The sequence below is a fragment of the Anabrus simplex genome, chromosome 6 (assembly GCF_040414725.1).
Source record: "Anabrus simplex isolate iqAnaSimp1 chromosome 6, ASM4041472v1, whole genome shotgun sequence".
NCBI lineage: Eukaryota > Metazoa > Arthropoda > Insecta > Orthoptera > Tettigoniidae > Anabrus > Anabrus simplex.
The window spans coordinates 337,376,460-337,399,586 of record NC_090270.1 but is presented as its reverse complement, the minus strand read 5'-3'; the positions used below and the strand labels follow the sequence as shown (position 1 = coordinate 337,399,586).

At 37.2% G+C, this 23,127-nt stretch overlaps 1 protein-coding gene across 3 annotated transcripts in view; it reads left to right on the top strand.

Moving 5' to 3' along the window:
- The window catches only part of LOC136875354 (mitochondrial dicarboxylate carrier), a 173,034-nt gene that overhangs the window by 13,683 nt on the left and 136,224 nt on the right, over positions 1–23,127 (top strand). For all 3 annotated transcript variants that reach the window (XM_067148889.2, XM_067148888.2, XM_067148891.2), the window contains exons 3-4: positions 7,986–8,141; positions 10,491–10,657. In XM_067148889.2, the coding sequence (XP_067004990.1) occupies positions 7,986–8,141; positions 10,491–10,657 (323 nt within the window). The remainder of the gene's footprint in view (positions 1–7,985; positions 8,142–10,490; positions 10,658–23,127) is intronic.

Sequence of the window (23,127 nt, the reverse complement as noted above, 5' to 3'; positions counted from 1 at the left end):
AAACCAATTTCTGCATTTCCTCTGTTTGATTTTGTGTTGATAATTCAGTAGTCGCCTGACCAAAAATCCTGTTCTTCCTGCCAACGTACTTCACTTATACCAACTACATCTAACTAGTCTATCCATCTCCCTTTTCAGATTATCTAATCTACCACAACGATTCAAACTTCTAACATTCAACGCTCCAACTCGCAGAATGTCAGTATCCAGCTTCCTGATGATCGCCCCCTCTCGTGTAGTCCCCACCCGGAGATCCAAATGGGGGACTAGTTTACCTCCAGAATATTTTACCCGGAAGGAAGCCATCATCAGTACATCATTCATACAGAGAGAGCTGCATGTCCTCGCGAGTTAGTTACGGCTGTAGTTTCCCGTTGCTTTCAGCCGTGAAGAAGTATCAACACAGCTAAGCCATGTTGAGTATTATTATAAGGCCATATCAGTCAATCATCCAGACTGCCGCCCTTGCCCGAAAGGCTGCTGCCCCCTCCTTTCGATGAACTATTCCTTAGTCTGGTCTCTCAACAGATACCCATGCGATATGGTTGCACCTGCTGCTCGGCTATCTGCTTCATTGGGACACGCAAGCCTCCCCACCGCGACAAGGTCACATGGTTCGCAGGGGAGGGTTATTATTATTATTATTATTATTATTATTATTATTATTATTATTATTATTATTATTTTAACTATTATACTATTTTATTCAATTCTATCATCTGATTTTGGTATGTATTAATTATCGCTTGCTTGATTTCATTTTATTTATTATGTATCATATGTATGTGTGTGTGTGTGTGTGTGTGTAGCATTAAGAGAATGCACATTGCAAGATTGGTTGCTTAATAAAAAATATGTATTTATTTTGTGAAACAACTTTTAAGATATTGCATGACGTGGTGTAATACTGTCACATTTACTGTCGAATCATCGTACTGTCCCATACGTCATTGCTTTCATTTAGAAGCATGAGGGGATTCGTGGGAGGTTTTTACGCTGCGTGAGGTGATTGCAATATCTGTTGCAATACTTCTAAGCTGGGTTAAAGTGAAGTCACTGACTGTTTCAACCATGACGTAGGTGTAAACTATGTGACTATTAGAATCTATAAAAGGAGCTTGCATCCCATAGCAGGAGTCAGTTGGATGGATAGCCTTGATCGATGAAGAGTTGTAGTGAGATGGTAGTGAGGAGTCATATGGATAGTTAGGCCTCAGTTGGTCAATCAGTTGGATGGAGAAGAAGCAGTTATATGGATACATAGTCGTGTATATGTTTGGTCAAATTCTTGTGTCGGTTCGGTGACAGCCGAAGATTGAGTCTTTGTAATGCAGACTAACAGTTTAGTGGATTATGTGTAAAATTGATTTTGCAGTGTGGTTATATTTTCAAGCCTTGCAATCGCTCGTTTGTGAAACTAAAAGGATACGTCACCAAATTAGGTCTGAGATACCTACAGCTGATGCCAATTCCAAGGAATACATCATAAAGTGTCCAAGGTACTGTTAAGTGAACCAGTGAGGGATAAATTTTTATACAGTTTTCAAATGTCCGGTCAAGAGTATTTTAAATTCAATGCCTAGAGCTTAAATCCATTTAATTTCAGAGTTTTATATTGTAACTTTATTATCGCAGTAAATCTCACATTTCAACTCAAAATTTAAAGAAAATAATTTTCTTGGTTTTGTTATATTTCATTTTTGATCAGGTAACATCAAATTTTAGTTGGGAAACCAAACATCAGTATCCTTTTCCCAGAACCTATATGTTATGCTGTCAAAGTAAGCTTATTACTCTACACCCTAGAGATATTCAAGATTCTCATTCTATTATCGTTACATTTATCTGTAGCTGGCACCCATCATCAATCAAAGTGTTAGTATTTCTCGTTACTCTATGTGGAAACTCGAAGGTAAGTACAAAGTGAGACCACATACTGCGACGATCAAGTATTTTATATCATGCATGTTTTATTTAGATAAGATTCACAATCACAGTAGCAGTAGGTTCATCAGATGTATTACTACACCTTTCCAAGACACTGGTGGCTATTGAGCTGGTGAATCACCACTGCAGACCTCTTTTGTAGAACAATCTAGTGACAGTGCACTAGGGGAGATGTACCTCCACTTGTATAAATGCTTGCCTTTGGATTTTACATTTAAAATATTAAGATCCCAGAAAGGAACTATAATTTAATTTGATCAGTTGCAAATATTAGCCTCCGTGGCTCAGGCAGCAGCGTGCTGGCCTATCACCGCTGGGTTCTGTGGTTCAAATCCCAGTCAATCCATGTGAGATTTGTGCTGGACAAAGCAGAGGCAGGACAGGGTTTTCTCCTGGTACTCTGGTTTTCCCTGTCATTTTTCATTCCAGAAACACACTCCAATATCATTTCATCTGTCAATCATTAATAGACATCGGATTTGTATCCAAATGCATATTTTGTTTGCTGATGTGTAGACCTCAAAAACTGACAAGAAAGTGTGTTTGAAGGTGGAATTGGATGAATTATTAGGTTTAATAGTGTATATCATATACATGCATACAAAGGTCGATCAAATATAAACAGGATTTTTATTCCTGAACATCAACAGTTGGTCATTTGGTAGGACTGGCCCCGCACTTCTGTTATGCTTAGGTGGGACCGTTAGGAGTGAGAAGAGCATGCCGTTAGATATTTCCCGCCATTCTCTCAGTAACGCTCATGATGTTGGAGCAACAGGTGCACCCCTCCACTGCGCAACACATAACTATAAAATTTCTTGCTTGTGAAGGAATTACACTAGCAGAAATTTGCCAGAGGCTGACTGCACATTACTTTGATCAAGCATTGTCAAGGACGCGTGTGTTTGCCTGGCATAAAAAGTTCAAGGAAGGACAAGAACACATGTGGAAAATCAGCAACACGATTGCCGTCCTCGGACCAGCCTTACAGACGAAAACATTTGTATAGTTAAGGACATTGTTGCTGATTGAATTTTTTCATGAGTGACACACAATCAATGCTTGTTACTACTGCGAACTGTTGAACAAGGCGAGGGTTGCATATCGCCGCAAAAGATGAGACCAACCAATTCGACAGGTCATCCTCGTCCATGAAAATGCGCAGCCCCATACTGCAGCTCTAACTGTCTCCAAGTTACAGGAAATGCACTGGACTACACTTGACCATCGCCCTTACAGCCCGGACTTATTGTCCTGCGATTTCCATTTGTTCGGACCACTTAAAGAAGCTCTAGGAGGGCAACGATTTGAAGATGATGAGAGTGTGGAAGACTTCGTGCACAACTGGCTGGTGATACAACCCTGTTCTTTGTATGATGAGGGCATCAAAAAGCTGCCCATATGCTGGGACAAATGCATTTCCAAAGCAGGAAACTTTGTGGAAAAATAAATTGTAATTGCCTTGTGTTTTCAATAAATGAATAAATGAATTTAAATAAAATAAAATCCCACTTATATAGGTCCTCCCTCGTATTTTATTATATTTGAGATTAGTGCATACATTTCAAATTTTAGATATAATGTGCAAGTTTTTGACTTTTATTATGCATATCTGAAAATGTTTTACAAGCAGTCTTCAAGAAAATATTAAGTAATTAATGCCGTGAACTCTTTCGCCAATGAAATGGTTGAAAAGGAACTGACACCTATCAAGACACACTCCAAATTATACCAGAATCAGTCAAGAAGCTAGAAACACATGGGTTGCATCTTGGTGATTCACTGAACATTATGGAGAACATGAGGCGTGAACTGGAAGGTATCCCAGAAAACCTTGGACTCCATCTGCAAACAAAATATCGTGATATCCTTAAACAAAATCTGGGCTACATGTTGTAGTGTATTTCAAAGCAAATTATGGACAGGAGGGTGTGCAGTGTAAAATGATAGAGGAATGTGTATTTAAGTGTGTTTCTTCATGTTTGTACTCTTTTTACACGGTTTTCTTACAACCTTACTAGCTGATTAATTAACATACTGTGTCTTATCTAGGAAATGTGTGCCTATGTTTTAACAGTGAATACTGAACATCTCACAAATTATGCACGGATTGTTTGTACAATTGTTCATTCATGATCGTGATTTTACGTATTGGTGTGAATGAATCGCTTGTGTCTAGTAAAGGAATATTACTTTTGCATTTCATAGAAGTGTTTAATAGCATGAGAATACGTGCATACTTAAATTAGTACTCCACTTTTTGCAACATAATTGCATTCGATGTTTAGTCATTAAATATTGCCCAGAGGAGTGTGACAGGCTTGGCAGCCGGCACAATTACTACCCTTGCCACTAAATGGGGCCCTCATTCATTCCATCCCTGACCCAATCAAATGACTGTAAACAGGCTGTGGATTTTCATTTTTCAGTTCAATCAGTCACTACTGATGTGCATTTAGGGCAGTTGCCCAGGTGGCAGATTCCCTATCTGTTATTTTCCTAGCCTTTTCTTGAATGATTTCAAAGAAATTGGAATTTTATTGAACATTTCCCTTGGTAAGTTATTCCAATCCCTAACTCCCCTTTCTATAAATGAGTAATTGCCCCAATTTGTCCTCTTGAATTCCAACCTTACCTTCATATTGTGATCTTTCCTACTTTTAAAGACACTAATCAGACTACAAATGTCATTCCACGCTATCTCTCCACTGACAGCTTGGAACATACCAGTTATTATTACATGTAATGAACATGTAAGAAACTTTCACCCCATCAACGCAGTAATTAAAACTGAGAGGACTTTTCCTATTTGTGAAACTTACAACCTGACTTTTAACCCTGCTTATCACCATACCATTGCCTGCTGTCCATCTCACAACATCAATGTCATTTTTCAGTTGCTCACAATCTTGTAACTTATTTATTACTCTATACAGAATAACATCATCTGCAAAAAGCCTTATCTCTGATTCCATTTTTTTACTCATATCATATATATAAGAAAACATAAAGGTCCAATAATACTGCCTTGAGGAATTCCCCTTTTAATTATTACAGGGTCAGATAAAGCTTCGCCTACTCTAATTCTCTGAGATCTATTTTCTAGAAATATAGCAACCCATTCAGTCACTCTTTTGTCTAGTCCAATTGCACTCATTTTTGCCAGTAGTCTCCCATGATCCACCCTATCAAATGCCTTAGACAGGTCAATTGTGATACAGTCCATTTGATCTCCTGAATCCAAGATATCTGCTGTGTCTTGCTGGAATCCTATAAGTTGAAGTTCAGTGGAATAACCTTTCCTAAACCCGAACTGCCTTCTATCTAACCAGTTATTAATTTCACAAACATGTCTAATATAATCAGAAAGAATGCAATGCATGTCAAACTGACTGGCCTGTAATTTTCAGCTTTATGTCTATCACCCTTTCCTTTATATACAGGGGCTACTATAGCAACTCTCCATTCATTTGGTATAGCTCCTTCAAGCAAACAATAATCAAATAAGTATTTCAGATATGGTACTCTATCCCAACCCATTGCCTTTAGTATATCCCCTGAAACCTTATCAATTCCAGCTGCTTTTCTAGTTTTCAACTTTTGTATCTTATTGTAAATTTCATTGTTATCATAGGTCAATTTTAATACTTCTTTAGCATTATTGAAAGTTAGAAACTTCATTTTGTTCCGTATTGAACTGGAATTACAGTAAAATGAAAATTTTAAAGGTCCACCTTTTCAATACCATGAATGTTTATTGATGTGAATATATATCACATAACTTTTAGAGAAGGTTGGTACTAGTTTCGACGCTCATTGCACGTCGTCATCAGCCAACAAATCAATTGAGCAAAATGCAACTTATCGAATAGCAATATATAACACATGATAGCACCTACAAGACAAATGTTAAACTATGACTAGTTGAAATATAAAACACATGACAGCAAATACAAGGATTAATGTTGAAAGGTAAATTGTCAAAAGTTAAAACAATGAAGGCAAAACAGAGAAGGTAACAATAGTTAGGGTATGATACATGAGAAAGTAGTCCAGCTTGAGGTTTGTAGAACATAAGGTGTATCTATATACAACATTTAAATGCACCTACTAAGGCAAATTTTAAATGTAACATTAAAATGATATGGGTGTGGTGCGTATAACCATCTAAAACATATGACAGCACCTATAAAGTCACTGTTAGATTATAACCAGTTGAAATGATGTGGTGTGTCTGACAGTAAAACATAACATTTTTGAGAAGGTATCCCAGTTGTTGAGTCTTGATAAACAAGAGAGTAGTCCAGCTTGAGGTGCATAAATCATAAGGCAACATATGTTATCAGTGGGAAGAATAATCTTGTTCTCTTAAGTTGCGGTAATTAACAGGCTTAATTCAGGTGGTTTCGAAGCCAACAATGTGGTCGTGTGAAGATCATAATTTGAATTAATGTCACGATTCCCAGCTCAGCATGGAAACATGGAGACCTGACGAACCAACCAATCCATGGTTGTAACTTCACTGGAATGCTCCTCCAACCACATGCGTGCCACCACAGAGCGGTGACGTGGTACATTGTCTTGTTGAAACATGGAATCTCCATCAGAGTACTCTAGGGCCAGAAAGGGATGCAGATAGTCTGAAAGAATGTCCACATAACACACACCTGTCAGCGCTCCCTCTAGCCAGAGAATGGGGCCTAATTGTGACCATGAGAACGCTACCCAGACCAGAACTGAGACACCTCACTCTTGGACACAACCTTGTTGACACACAGGATTCATAGCTTCATGGGGCATACACCACACACTCATGCCCCTATCAGCTCGATACAACTGGAACTGGGATTCATCAGATCATACCACATGCCACCACTGTACCATGGTCCATTGCCAATGTTCACAGGCCCATGCACGTCACTGAGGTGTCAGCAAAGGGACATGAGTTGGTCGTCGGCTGGTGAGGCCTATGCGGTGCAGTTGCCTCCATACATTCCTGGTAGAAATGGGTTCCTGACTCCCAACATTCAACTGGGCAGTGATCTGACTCACGGTAGCCTGTCGAGCGCCCAGTATGGTTGTGTGGAAACGACGTGATGTCTGTTCATTAAACGCCTGTGGCCTTCCCGTACAACGGTTTACACAGATGATAATATTCTCTGCGATGTTGAAGATCCACCCTCGACACTGTTGACCTCGGAAATCCGAATTCACGTGTAATCTCCACAATGCTACGATCCATGTGCTGTGCGCCGATGATCATCGCACATTCAAAGTCGGTTAATTCGAGACATGTTGCCATCTTCACAACATTGGTGTCCATGACAGACTGTTCAGCTACGTCCCAGCTAGCTGCAACACTCAGGGGTCATACACGGCACATTTTCTAATGGGACACCCCTTCCTGTGACTTTTGGCCACTCAGTGTATGTTGGATATCTAAATCTTTATGGTGGAAAATGAGTGATTGTAATCTTTCATGTGTTCACTCATAGCAGAAAATCTGTATTTAGCTTCATTAAAATGTTCTTTGCTGCGGCTGTACCTTAATTAAGGCCACGGCCGCTTCCTTCCAACTCGTACCCCTTTCCCGTCCCATCGTCGCCATAAGACCTACCTGTGTCGGTGCGACGTAAAGCAACTAGCAAAAAAAAAAGTTCTTTGTAGATATTTAAAGTCAATACAGAACCGAAATGGAGTTCATTACTCGTAATAAGCTCACAGCTACACGACCGTAACTGCACAGCCAACTCGCCCAGTGAAAGACATAACTGTCTATAATTATGTATATACAGTATGCATTTAGTCATGTAGTATCTTTACAGATTGAGCTGGAGTAAAGGAAGAACAGATACTTTATTGTGTACATTTCATATTCCTTTCTTTGCTTATATTCTCTCAATAAATCAAATTTGTGTACAAAATGAAAAATTTGGGGGGAAATATTGCAGTTGAGTTTTATATTGTTGTAGTAATAGTATTATCTCTCTGATATATTTGTACATGAAAATACTTTGTCATTTTCTTTTTGTTTTCAGGTGCATCAACAAACTCAGCAAGAAGTGAAAGATTCCATGTATCGCCTCACTGTAAATATTGTGAAACAGGAAGGTCTAATGGGACTGAACTATGGCCTCTCAGCTGCAATCTTAAGACAACTAACGTATTCAACCTTCAGATTTGCTTTTTATGAGGTTAGCAGATTACATATTTGAACGAAATGGAAAACAGTACCCTAATCATGGAGAGAGAGGTATATGTGGGACTGGGGCATTATCCTGCTTAAGGGGACTCATTATTGAAATATTGAACTTTATAGTTTCCTATCACTGCCAAATTTTAATTTTAAAGCATCATTTTGACAAAGTACCCAGTAGTGAGACAGTGTGTTTCTATTTTGCTGAGGTACACAACAAATGGTTGAAAAAGGGCATGCCACACATAGAGTAAGCTTTGAATGTTCGGCTTAACCTTCATCATCTGCTTTGGTATCCTTCCCCTTCCATCCTCTTAACATGTCCGAACAGTGTTCGGTTATTTCTCTCCATTCTGTCTGAAAACTTTTCTACTATTATATGTGATAAATTTTGTCTTCGGGTCTGTATTGACTTAATTTTTTTAAATTAGTGAGGATATACATATATTGTCCACCTGTTCAATACAATAAAATATTACCACTTAAATTAAATGGTTTGTCTAAACATTATGTCTAAAGAACATGTTTCGACCTATGTTAAGGTCATCTTTATCTTGATCTAGAAGAAATAAGACATACATATAAAACAGTAGTCATCATCATCATCATCATCATCATCATTATTTCTCCGCTCCAGCAAGCCGGGTGCGGTTGTGTACGAGCCTCCTCCAGTTTTTCCTATCCATCCACAGATGCTGCTCATATATGCGACGCCAGTTCACATCTCTAATTTCAAGGTCCTTCAATATCTATTTTTCCCAAACATCACGAGGTCTTCCTCTTGGTCTCTTCCCAGGAACATTGTGGTCAAAGTATGTTCAAGAAGTCCTTGTGAGGGGTCCATTCTTTTTATGTGACCATACCATTGCAATATCTTCACTTCTAGAGTCTCTAGCAAGCTTCTTTCTAATCCAAGCTGTTGCCGGATATCCACATTCCTTATTTTATCCATTTTTGTTTTTTTTTAGACAAGAATGGTGGAACTTCATTTCTGTTGCCTGAAGACGACTCTTTGTCGATCCAGTAACTGTTGCTGCTTCCAGGCTGTACGTCAATATAGGTACTAGATATATTTTGTACAAGCTTATCTTGGAAACTAACGGAAATGTTTCGTCCCAAAGTATTTGACATACAGCATGATAGAATTTGGAAGCTTTCTGTATTCTGTTGCTATTCTCTTGATGTATGGTATTGTCTGATGACAGAACACTACCTAAATACTGGAAGTTGTCTACAATATCCATCTCTTCATCTCCAATTCTTAGATGGAACAGTTGGAGAGTATCTACTCATCACCAAGCCAACTGTCTTCGTTTTGCTGATTTTGAGACCTAAGGTTGTAAAAGCTTCATGCCAGAGATCTAGTCTAGTTTGTACTTCTGCTTCTGTCTCACCCCATACCATTACATCATCAGCAAAAACCAGGGCATTAGTTGTATTGCATAAGAATAAAACTAATAAGAAAGACATAATTTTGCATTATACAATAAAAGCTCAATTGTGTTTAAAATATTTTTCATTTCCCAGTCTTGCTGTTATTAAAATTAGTGCTGATTTGACTAGAAATAAGTGCAAATTTGAATAAAAAATGGTTTACAGGAGGAGTATCATTGAAATCAGGTAAACTATTTACAATGGAAATGTCAGATATTATTGGTCATCAGTGTCGGAACAGAGTTAAATATAAGTTCTGATTTTCTTCAGTGAAGAATAAAATGTTGAGCAGGTATCTAAAGGGAAATAAAAAATACCAATTATGAAAAGGAGAAAAATTTGAAGAAACCAAGTTATTAAATAAAATGCTGAAACATGTACTCACTCGCTCGCTCACTCACTCACTCACTCTTTCTCCTCCAGCCCCATACATAAGTTATTCAAGTCGGGTTGATGTTGACCTTATCATACATTCATCCCTGATTCATCTGATGGCCTTGCTGTTTACTTCACATGCACATGCGATGGAAATGAAATATTGTAATTGGTGCTAAGATGATGTCATCACCTCACAGTGCACAGTGAGCCATCTAGTGATAAAGGAGAGTACCACTTAATATAGACCAACGGCAGGATGCGATATTGTTAAAAGTTGCGCGAGCGTAACTTATCGATTGATAGGGACCGTGACTGGCATTGCCTTGACTCAGCACAGACTGAATCCAGCTGCAGCTGAAGCAAAACAAGGAAGATCTCACTGTAGACACACATATGATAAGGGTACAGCAATAAAACCTTGTTTATCCAAGCCTTTCAGAGCTGACGACTGCTATGTTTGTAACCAACATATTTAAGTACTACTTTCATCCCTAATATCCCATTAATATATTTTTTCTCTGTTTTTTTCCTTAAGTATGTGAAACAGCGTGTAACACCTTTGGGGGAAGGGGTGCCATTCTACCAAAAGGTGGGCATAGGAGCTATCGGTGGTGCAATAGGAGGCTACATAGGAACTCCAGCTGATATGATCAATGTCCGTATGCAGAACGACACCAAACTGCCTCCTGATAAGAGGAGAAAGTAAGTAGAAAAATAGACTTATATAATTCTACATGCATTCTTTCTCTATCGGTTTATAAATGTCTGCTGCAATTAGGATTAAACTTGGTACACAGGACATCCTAACATCATATTTTATATTTTTGCCTTATTCATAGAAGAAACATCGTAGCTACCTAAATATACGTTGCTTTTATCTGTTATCTGTTTAACCATTCTTTGAGTTACTGTGAGAGTTTGCTGATGTTTACAAGCCGATGTTATAATAATGATGATGATTAGAGTAAGAATAATAACAACAACCACCACCATATGGCTTCAACTATTAAGTATAAGCATTTCAATTTAATACCATTATTAGAATCCAGGATCAAATATTTTTCAGTTGTATGTGTTAAGCATTGCAGCTGATGGCAATTATTATTTAAAAGTGATTAGTCAGTAATTAATAAGATATCTAAGTATTGAAAGGGAACAAACAAGGGTTAAATCAATTCATATATATATATATATACGATAGAACCTCGATAATTTGAAACCAGTTCATTTAAAATCCAGCCTAATTCAAAGAAGCTTTCATTACAGGTTATAATTCTCGTATTTTGGTCCGTATTGAATTGCACATTAAAGTCAAAGAAATATTAATGTTTATTTAATTCTGCCGATTCAATACATAGAGTAATTTTTAATAATTAAATCTTATGAAGTAAATTATAGGGACATGTTTTGCACCTTTTTAAGGGCATCTTCTGCCTTAGTCTCAAACCTGAAAGATAATAAATCAGGATCCTGATTGCTCTTAAATGTAGTTTTGTAAGATAAATTCCAATTATAAAAGTGAGAATGGTGTAGCTACATGCATCAAAAAGTGAGTGAGAGGGATGAGAGTAGTTAAGATATTCTTATAATAAAGCCTTACAAACAGTCCTAATTTATATACTTTTATCAATGTCCTTGTCTAAAAATGTGGTAACAAGTTGCATATTAGCAGTTCCACAAGAACACAATTATTGCTGCGTTGAATCTTGTTGAACGGCGCCCTGTATTGGTTGAGGGCGTAAGAAACAGTTTGGGGCCTAAACAGTTCAATCTTTAGAATAATGACGAAGAAAAATGTTACTGAATTACTCCAAGTGGAGTTTAAATAAATTTTAAAGCTAGTTTGTAGTTAATCTTTCGTGATAATTCTGCCGCTGTCCCAAATTACGCTGTAGGAGCGAGAGAAATGCTTGATAGTAAGTAACCACAACTATAAAGTTCTATGAGAACACAGTTATTTCTACTAAAAGGTGCCCTGTAAAGATTGAGGGCGTAAGAAATCAATTAAGAGCTTAAACAGTTTGATCTTCTGAATAATGAGGAAGAAGTATTTCTGATCACTCCAAGTGGGGTTTAAAATAAAATTTAAAGTTGTTAGTTTGTTGTTAATCTCGTGCGATGAGATAAGTCTGCAGTCTTCCTAAAGCACGTACGAGTGAGGAAGAGTGCTTCATGGTAAGTAGCTGTGTTTATATTAGCTAGAAGGTGCGACTGTGGCTTATGTAGAGAATCGAAAGGAAAATATGGTTTAAAGTCTGTAACAAGAGGAGATTTACATATTAAGGAATGAAATTGAAGGAAAGGTGAGTTCAAAGAAAAAACGATGTGTGTAAATTCACTTACCCCTTTATCAGTTATGATGTTAATTGGTTAATGTAAAGGTGAGTTAAAGAAAAACATTGTATGTAATTTCATTTATCTTTTTGACTGTTATAGTGTTAATCAGTTGCTATGGTAGTGTTGAAATGACTGACACTTGTGCTTCTGGTGTTATAACGATGTGAGATTAGTGGAGGTGGGTGTGGTGGACGTGGGCGATTAGACGGGGCATTAAGTTTATATGTTATTGGTTGTGGTGGGTTTGCGGTGGTAGGAGTTGTGTTTTTTAATTAGTAGGGGTCCTGGAAGATGATAATTTAAGATTATTTAGAATGTTGTATTGTTTTAAATTTAGTGATTGCTATAATTTTGGTAATATTTCGTATAATGGGTTTTTACTTCAATTATATCATTGAGGTATAGATTTTTGTTATAGTATTATTCTAAAAATATATAGATGTTTTCTAATTTAATCATCAATTTCCCTTTACCTACTTTTTTAATAATTTTGAGGTCCTGATCTATAGTAGTGAAATGGTGTCCTGTTTCTTTCATATGGGAACTCATAGCTGAAAACTTGTCGTGTTTGATGGCATTAAAATGTTCCAAGTACCTAGTGTGAAAACTTTGGCCTGTTTGTCCAATGTACGAGGCGCTACATTGTGTGCAAGCGAACCTGTATATGCCTTAACCTGAATAAACATTGCTGTTTGAATTGACTGTGTTGTGAATGAATAATAATTTCTGGTTAGTGTTGGTTGTTCTAAAGGCTATCCATGTGTTTTGGTTTATTATGAGGTTCGAGATCTGGTAAATGTCTGGATTGTTGTAAGTGAAAGTAATAAACTTGGTTTTTTGGGGTCTGTCGGGGATGAGTTTTGTTGTTAATTTGAGTTTGATCTTGTTGATTAAATGGTTAATTGTTTCTAGTGTATACCCAGTACTTTTTGCTAAATCTTTTATATAATTGAGTTCTGCTTTTAGGTTTTTAGGAGATAGAGGGATTTTTAAGGCTCTGTAAATTAAGCTTTGAAAGGTAGCTAGTTTATGGGAGTTGGGATGTAATGAAGTATTTTTTATTGTTGTTGATGTGTGAGTAGGTTTTCTATCAATTTGAAAATCAGAGTTATCATTATTATGTGTTACTCTGATATGTAGGAAATTTAAGGATCCATTGATTTCTTCTTCTTTAGTAAATTTAATATTTTGGTCTAGGTTGCTTAAAAAATTTAAAATATCATTACTGTTATTGAGTTCTTTATTAATAATTACGAACGTGTCATCTATGTACCAAAACCACACAAGTTTTGTCCTTTTATATTAGTTGAAATTTTATTACGTATGTTCTAAAGAATCTAAATAGATGTCTGCTAAGATGCCAGATAAGGGATCTCCCATAACTAGGCCATCTTGATGGTAAATTTTACCATTAAAAGTATTGTATTTTAGAACAAAGTTTAGAATTTTTAAGAAGTCTTCTAATTCAAGCTTGCTAAGTTTACTATGTTTTGCGAGGTTGTCTTTGATAATATTTACAGTTTCTTTGAACGGTACGTTATAATACATGTTAGTCATATCAAAAGAGCACATAATGTGGTTTGGGTAATAAGGTGAATTTTTTTAATTACAAAAATCTACTGCATTTTAAGAAGACTGCAGACTTATCTCATCACACGAGATTAACAACAAACTAACAACTTTAAATTTTATTTTAAACCCCACTTGGAGTGATCAGAAATACTTTTCTTCGTCATTATTCTAAAGATCAAACTGTTTAAGCTCTAAATTGATTTCTTACGCCCTCAACATTTACAGGGCACCTTTTAGTAGAATTAACTGTGTTCTCATAGAACTTTATAGTTGTGGCTACTTACTATCAAGCATTTCCCTCACTCCTACAGCGTAATTTGGGACAACGGCAGAATTATCACGAAAGATTAACTACAAACTAGCTTTAAAATTTATTTAAACTCCACTTGGAGTAATTCAGTAACATTTTTCTTCATCATTATTCTAAAGATTGAACTGTTTAGGCTCCAGACTTATTTCTTACACCCTCAACCAATACAGAGCGCCGTTTAACAAGATTCAAAGCAGCAATAATAGGGAACATGCATGATCCGGGGTTTTAATTAAAAATATGCTAATCTGATTCAAAATTTCATGAAGAATTCAAAAATGTGATCAGAATGTACAAATAATAACTCCAAACATGATAAAAATCTACAAAAATGTCACGTCACGCAAGTACGCGATCTCATTGGTCTGACGTCATCGTACAGGTTGACTGAATTAGCAGACGAAATAACACATAGTGTGCTGTGAGAAGCAGGATACACTTCGCGTATTTCTACTTTATGTTAGTGTCTGGTATGGTTAAATTCGAGGTCTATACATTGGATAATAATCTGAGTGGTATATTTTAGACTTAAAATGAATCCTGCACAGACAGTGAGGCTGAAAACTTACAAATGGTGTATAGTTCCGATGTGCAATAGCACATCGCATACCATCCCAAACAAATTGTTTATAAATGTTCCAAAGAAGCTAAAACTAGGGAGAAATGGATTTTGGCGAGCCGGAGAAATGCTGGTGATATATCAGAAAAGTCTATACTTTATTTTTTTGAAGATTTTAACGTAAGATGAATTTGTTTGAATTTTCAAATCACTTTTCCATGTCAGCTGTTCTAGTGGTAAAACTTTAAATTTTAATGTATGATGCTTTATTTAAATGCTTCAATTACATCTTGGAATATGAAAGTAATAAACAGTGCAGTATTCTCCAAACCTAACCTATGTTTTGGGTGATCCATGTCAAGATAATAAATCAAAGGGGTTATGAACCATTTTGACAGCTCTAATTCTACCAATATATCTTGGCATGGGACAGTTATGTATGTCTTTATTGAAGAGCTTAATTGGTAAAGAAATTTAGGCTATATCTAAATACTCTATAATGTAACAAAGAATAGGCGTGTACATTATGAAAGGAAACAACGTGCATTTAACAAATGTATAACTCTACACAAAACCAATGCTTGTCTGTTGGGGTCTTATAAGTTAACAATGCTCAATTATAATAATTATCATAATATTAATGAAATAAATAACATAATTGCACACAGGTGGAAATAGTGATGTAGGTGTTTAAAATATTATCCAACTTAGCCTAAGTTTTAGGTTATACAAGCCAAGTCAATAAACCGAAAGGTAAAAATACCGCGCGAGTTGGCCGTGCGGTTAGGAGCGCGCAGCTGTGAGCTCGTATCCGGGAGATAGTGGGTTTTGAACCCCACTGCCGGCAGCCCTGAAGATGGTTTTCCGTGGTTTCCCATTTTCACACCAGGCAAATGCTGAGGCTGTACCTAAGGCCACGGCCGCTTTGTTCCTATTCCTAAGCCTTTCCTGTCCCATTGTCGCCATAAGACCTATATGTGACGGTGTGACGTAAAGCAAACAGCAAAAAAAAAAAAGTAAAAGTCACAGCACCCAAAGACATTCCTGTATTGAGCGACTAAAATGTCACCAGGACACTTTTCTTTCTTGATATGCTCAGCTTGTTAAAAGCCAAATGTAATTAATGTTATTGGCTTCACGCCCCGCTAACTACTTCTACGATTTTTGGGAGACGCCGATGTGCAGGAATTTAGTCCTGCAGTTCTTTTTACGTGCCAGTAAATCTACCGACACGAGACTGACGTATTTGAGCACCTTCAACTACCACCGGACTGAACCAGGATCGAACCTGCCAAGTTGGGGTCAGAAGGCCAGCACCTCAACCGTCTGAACCACTCAGCCCGACTTGTGAAAACTAGATGAAGTCATATTTATCTTTATCATGTTTAATTTTTTCCCTCCACAAAGATATTTAATTCTCTTTCATGGGCCCCGGAAGTGGGTAGGCCAGTTGTCCCAACCATAAATATATATTTTTTTGGGAATGATAGATTATAGCCCTATAGTACTATGATCTTTCTTTCTTTCTTTCTTTCCTTCTTTCTTTCTTTCTTAATCAGTTTATCCTTCAGGGTTGGTTTTCTCTCGGACTCAGCGAGGGATTTCACCTCTACCACTTCAAGGGCAGTGTCCTGGAACGTGAGACTTTGAGTATGGTGATGAAACTGATGAGGAGGGCCATTACCTCGCCCAGGCGGCCTCACCTATTATGCTCAACAGGGGCCTTGTTGGAGGATGGGAGGATCGGAAGGGATAGACAAGGAAGAGGGAAGGAAACGGCCGTGGCCTTAGGTGCCTGGAGGAGAAGTAGGAAAATACGAAAAACCACTTCGAGGATGGCTGAGGTGGGATTCGAAACCGTTCTACTCAGTTGACCTCCCGAGGCTGAGTAGAGCCCGTTCCAGCCCTCGTACTATTTGTTTTCAACTTTCATGGCAGAGCCGGGAATCGAAACCGGGCCTCCGGGAGTGGCACACATTAACCACTACACCACAGAAACGGACTAGTACTATAATGCTACCTATATGTTTATGTTAGTGCTGAAATCCGATTTCTTACTTTACTAATGCTGAAAGCCCGAAAATGTAATGTTATTCTTTAATAGGGGAATCAGTCTAGAAGGAAATGTTGAAAGTGATGTGATATCTATCCAGGTTCGTTGTTATCCTAATACTATGGGTTACAGTATATTGCACGTATATAAAAGACGCCACTTACAAACTTGCTTGTTATCCGCGAATTTCTGCGGCCACGAAAGTCACATTTTTCAAGAATGATGACATCTACACATGGTAGATTGTCTGACTGTGCTGTTTTGAACGTTTCTTCTGTCATTTCGAAGTTATTCGCGATCATGAATAATAAACAATCGGCTTTTAGCAACGGCTGATGCACAACGACTGGTAGAGCTCCATGCGGTACTGGATCGTGACGTCACAGCGCGCCGCTTACGTCAGAGGCCGTTTCACTCGCCTTGCGGAAAGGCACTATTAAATATTTTTTTAATGGTAGAAAACAAGGCAACATACCACAATGTAATACGTTTACGTACTATTTCATTGGTGTACTTTTCAAAAAAAATATTTTTGAAAATGATGCATGTTCCCAATTGTGTTCTTGTAGAACTGCTAATATGCAACTTGTTACCACATTTTTAGACAAAACATTCATAAAAGTACATAAATTAGGACTGTTTGAAGGCTTTATTATAAAAATATCTTAACTACACTCATCCCTCTCACTCATTTTTTGACGCATGTAGCTGCATCATCCTCACTTTTATAATTTGTAATTTATCATAAAAACAACAATTAAGAGCAATCAGGATCCTGATTTATTATCTTTCAGGTTTGAGACTAAAGCTGAAGATGCCCTTTAAAAAGTGCGAAACATGTCCCTTTAATTTACTTCATAAGATTTACTGTAATTCTTAATAAAAATCACTCTTATGTATTGAATAGGTGGAATTAAATAAACATTAAGATTTCTTTGACTTTGAAACTTTAATTCCCGGAAACATGAGGTACGGTTTTGCATGTAATTTAAATTAATTCAAAATATGGATAATTTGAAATTCAAAGAATAATGTTCGTCCCATTACCTAAATTCGGATTTTAAATTCAAAACTGCCTTTACATTCAAAAAAATTTTACAGTGTAATTTAAATTCAAAATTTTTCCATGTCATGGTAGAACACATCTTCCGGAACGTACTGAGGTAGCTTTCCGTACTTTCACTCACTGCGGTGTATCTACAGTGTGCTTCATATTTGCTAAGTTTGAGTAAAATCATAATTCTTTTGTATTCAGCGTTTTAAGGAACGCCACAATATCACATGACAAGCAGTGTGTGGAGAAGCAGAATCCGCCAGCATTGGCGATGTCGACAGTTGGCGAGAAAGCATGGCTCTTATACCGGTAATCAATTTGTACGCATCGAACAATATTGTCAATGCCGATGAAACTGCATTGTTTTTTGTAATGCTGAGCTCAAACATACTTATGGTCTTAAAGGAGAGAAGTGCTAGCAGGGAAATCGCACTAGGGTGGGAGTCATCCTAATGCATTACAATGCACACGGAAACGAGAGACGGCCTTGCCTCGTCATAGGAAATTTCGATAAGCCACGGTGTTTTAAGGGCGTCGGGCACTTTCTGTGCAAGTACAAGGCATCTAAAAAGTGCAAACAGTACAGTAATCCAAAAAATAAATCATTTGCACAGGGGAGCCAGCATAATTTGTCCTTGTTTATGAATCGTGTGTTTTTCCTTCCATTGTGTGAAGTTATGTTTTAGCCAGTAATTTATCTAAGTGCATTATTTGAATAACATAAATGCACCTTATTGGATACATTTCGGAAATCATTTTTCCATGGCATTTGAAAGGTTTAAACTGTGAAACAAGGTGATTGCATGCATTAATGGGTCTTAGGGCCGAATTCATAGGCAGCACTTATACATAAGTGCCCCTTATAAACCAGGTTTAATTTCATATTACCTACTTAAGTGTCCCACTTATTGCTATAAGTGGACCTCTCATGCACACTTAAATGACTCACTTATGTTGCAGCAAGATGGAGGATAATGATTTTGCTGAATATGTTGCATTTCATTCACAGAATGCTTTCCGTGCACACAGCAGAGATGGAAAATCCTGTTGAAATGTAATGTGAGCAACAATTTAAAGAAGGTTTTGTTTTAGTAAAGTGTGAGTGATGAATATTCTTGTTCCTTTGATTGAGATAGTGAACATAACCTCTGGAGGACTCACTATCTCACCATTAATGAAGATATTGTTTTGAGATTTTATACCACCTCTTAATTTCGGGTTATTATTATTATTATTATTATTATTATTATTATTATTATTATTATTATTATTATTATTATCATCATCATCATCATCATCATTACCGGTATTACGCTTAATTAATTAGAAACATTTTACAAGTTGATAAGTTATCAAGACTGTTTAGGCCTATGGAGTGGTAAACAACTATACCGAGTTACAAGAAAAATGAATGTGTTGCACTACCATCCTTTATTTTAAGGTTGATTTGTGTTCATTATATCAGGTTAATCAACCAATCGTTTGCCGGATTATATCAGAAGTTTCTGAAATTATGGCATCACACATCAACACATACCATTTTCATTTTATTGGGAAAGTAATTAGGCCTATTACAACATAACGGCTACGGATATATTTGTCAAATCATTAAAAGCCTTGAAAGGCTAGATATTCTACATTTGGATGAATATTTGTGTAAGTTCGAGTACCTGGATAACTATAAACATATTACTGTATATTAAGAAAAAAAATCAGACTCTGGGCATTTTCATAATTTGCATTGTCCACAACAAGTTTTTCCCACATCATTCATATTCTGATGAGAAACTGCATCGGTCTGCTTGTTCTATATTATGTGCATGTACTTCAACACTAGTTTTTTCAGGTGCCATCTCAGCTCGCTGTTTTGTTATCCATTCTGATCTTTTAACCTCAAAAATGTTGTGTGCAGTCGCGCGATATCCTTCGATAAACAAAACACAATAGATCATCCCACTGTCCGGTAGCCAAAACTACACGATCCAGGAAGCATGGGCACAATCTACAGCATTGCCACATCTCCATTGAATACTTGCTGTATCAATGAGTGTGCTCTTTAAGTGCTGTCTATGAAATGTAAAATCCTATAAGTGAATACTTATTATAAGTGATCCTTTATTACTTAAGGTTCCACTTATGTATAAGTGCTGACTGTGAATTTGGCCCTTAGAATACTTTGTGTCGCGGCAAGGGTTGGCATTTCTGAATTATGAGAGAAGTGCCATGGCGGGAAATTGTACAAGCATAGTCACTGTACTGTGTTGTAATGCAGACGGAAGCGAGAGACTTTTCTCCCCGTGTTATAAGAAAGTTTGATAAGCCATGGGTTTCAAGGGCATCGGGTACTTTCCATGCAAGTACGGGACATCCAAAATGCATACAGTAGAGTAATCCAATGAATAAAGGACTTGCACACGGGAGCCAGCATAGATTTCTCTTCGTCTTTTTATCATGCTTTTTCTTTTCTTTATTCTTTCGTTGCATGAGATTATGTTTGTCAATGAGTTATCCAAGTGGATTTACAGTAGAAGTCCGTTATAGTGAGAATTCATAACAGCGAAAAATGTACTCGCTATAACGGATTATCGTTATATCCGATTTTTGTATAAATCGGTAAGAAACGGCAATCAGTTTGTTCAAAACTTGCGTTTCTGTAGATGATATCCACACTATGGCTTACTTGTTTGTTATTTTTTGTAATCCGATACTACGTGAAAGTGTATGTTTAATTTCATTCTGAAAAAAATATAGTACCGTATATCTCAGAATCCAAGATGAACCCCACTTTTTCCTTCAAAAAATTTAAATCAGGCTCAAAAAGAAGTTTGTAAAATCATATGAATGCCTGTCTTACAGTAGGCCTACGCATTTTTAGACTATTTTTAGACCCGAACATTGACTTTCGTCACGCCGTATTTCTTTATTTTTGGCGGCTGCACAATTATTTATTTCCGCGGGTTTAAGGACCATTAACTCAACATGGGCATCATAATACCGAAGAGAACTCGTTGACAATTTTCCGGCATTACCTATTCCATGCGTCTCTACAATAGAAACAATCCATCAGGAAATTATTCTTGCTGTCTATAAAACTGTTACTTTTACGCAGCGTCAGATATAACCAGCTCCTGCTACACGCACGTCTCGCTTGTCGGGTTCGGCCAAATTCAGCAGCTAGCGATGTATTGGCCTAATCGCGAACATTGAAAGTCAACGAACGAGTTTATATCGCCACAGTATGGCCATTCCGCCCTTGCGTTTTTCGTGCACATACCTCACAATTTCATCTTCGTCTTCTTTAAAGCGTCCTTGTTGCGGACCACTGAATGCATTTATTGTACAGTACGCATTTTTTTAGCTCTTTGTCTTCACACTAATGCCAAATACTGGCTTTAGTTAGGACTATGCCGTATTTTCTTGCGGCTGCACAATTATTATACATTTCCGTGTGTTTAATAAACATTAACTTATAATTGGCATCATAATATCGACTAGAACCCATTGAAAATTTGCCGGCAATACCTTTTCCACGTATCTTTACAATACGACTATCCATCACGAAAATATTTCTGCTATCTATAAACCTTAATTTTACTAAGCGTCAAGTAAAATAGACGCGTTATGACTCTGCCACTGAGTGGCTTTTCTAGAATTCGAAGGGTCGCATGCTTTGATGTCATTCTGCAGATTTGAGAAACACACAGGCTCTGTACAACCGGTTGTCGCGGCTAGCGATGTGTGGTAAAGAGGCGGTCGTTTATTGTCAACGAGTTCTGTGCGTGTGTGAAAAGAAGCAGCGTGGTTACTGCGGTAGTTGCCAGTGGTATCCATTAACTTACTGTTAGGCCGCGAATGCAACAACCCTTGAGTTTTCGCAGATTCTGAGGAAAAAAAGTCTTGGATTCGGAGAAATACGGTATCACTCCAGAGATTTCTGTGGCAAACACCTCAGCTTTCTTCTTCAAAAAGCATCACCTATGTAGCCTATCATGAAAACATATTTGAAACGCATGTAGAGAAATAACCTCCTCGCGAAAAATTTACATGTAAATAGCCGTTACTAGATGTGAGAAGATATGAAATATCCTCTGAAATCAGTGATGTACTCCACCATATCTTGAGGTGTATCACATTCTTACTTAATTTCCGTATATAACATTAAAGTTAAGATATCGTTTACTTCAGTCTTTATTTTAAACGAGTTAACAACTGCTATCGGCCACGTTATTAACGCATTTATTACGAAAAGGTGTTTTCCTCCTTCATTTCGAATTTTCTTTAGAGAACAGCAGTCAATGGGTATTACTAATAAACTCCAGCATCACCTTTGAATGTTAACGAGAGAGCTCGCAAATGCACAAAGTGAGAAAACTATACTGTACCAAAGATGATCGATAGCATTTTGTTGCAAACGTTTCAGTTTTCTTATTCAAACAGCATCACGTATCCTAACTTAACTGTACTATACGTATGATGAAAACACACTTCAAGCGCCAGTAGAGAAATTATACATTTCTCGCTATAAATTTTCATAATAGCCTTTCCATGATTTAACCAGACGCGACTGAACATAAACTAACCCCTGAAATCAATTAAGCACTCTGCCATATCTCAAGGTGTATCCCATTCTTACTTAATTGCAGTATTTAGCCTCAAAATTAAGCGGTTGTTTAGTCAGCCTTAATTTTAACGAGTTAACAGCCGTTATTGGACACGTTATTTACGCATTTATTACGAATATATGTTCTCTTTCATTTCGAATTTTCTTTACGGAACAACTGTCGCTGGATATTACTAATCAACTCCAACATCGCCTTCGAATGTCGACAAGAGAAATTGCTAGTGCACACAGCGAGGAAACGATGCCGAAGGTAATCGATCGCATGCAATATCATCGCTGGGGTGCATAAATATCAGTAACGGAAAAAATCGCGCGCGCTTAATCGCTCCTAATAATGGATGCGCCAGTGATGGTGTTCTCGCTGTAAGCGAAGGACGATACACAGTTTAATATAGGAATTTTGAAGGGACAGAAAAATGTTGTCGCTATAACGGAGTTATCGTTATATGCCGTACTCGCTATAGCGAACTTCTACTGTATTTGAATACTTTAAATGCACCTTGTTGGATACATTTTGGAAATAGATTTTTTTCCATGGCATTTGAAAGGTTTAAACTATGAATCGAGGTTAATTGCTTGCAGTAATGGGTCATAGAATATTTTTTGATGCAGCAAGGGTTGACATTTTTGAATTACTAATTGTCGATTAATACGAAATCACATTAT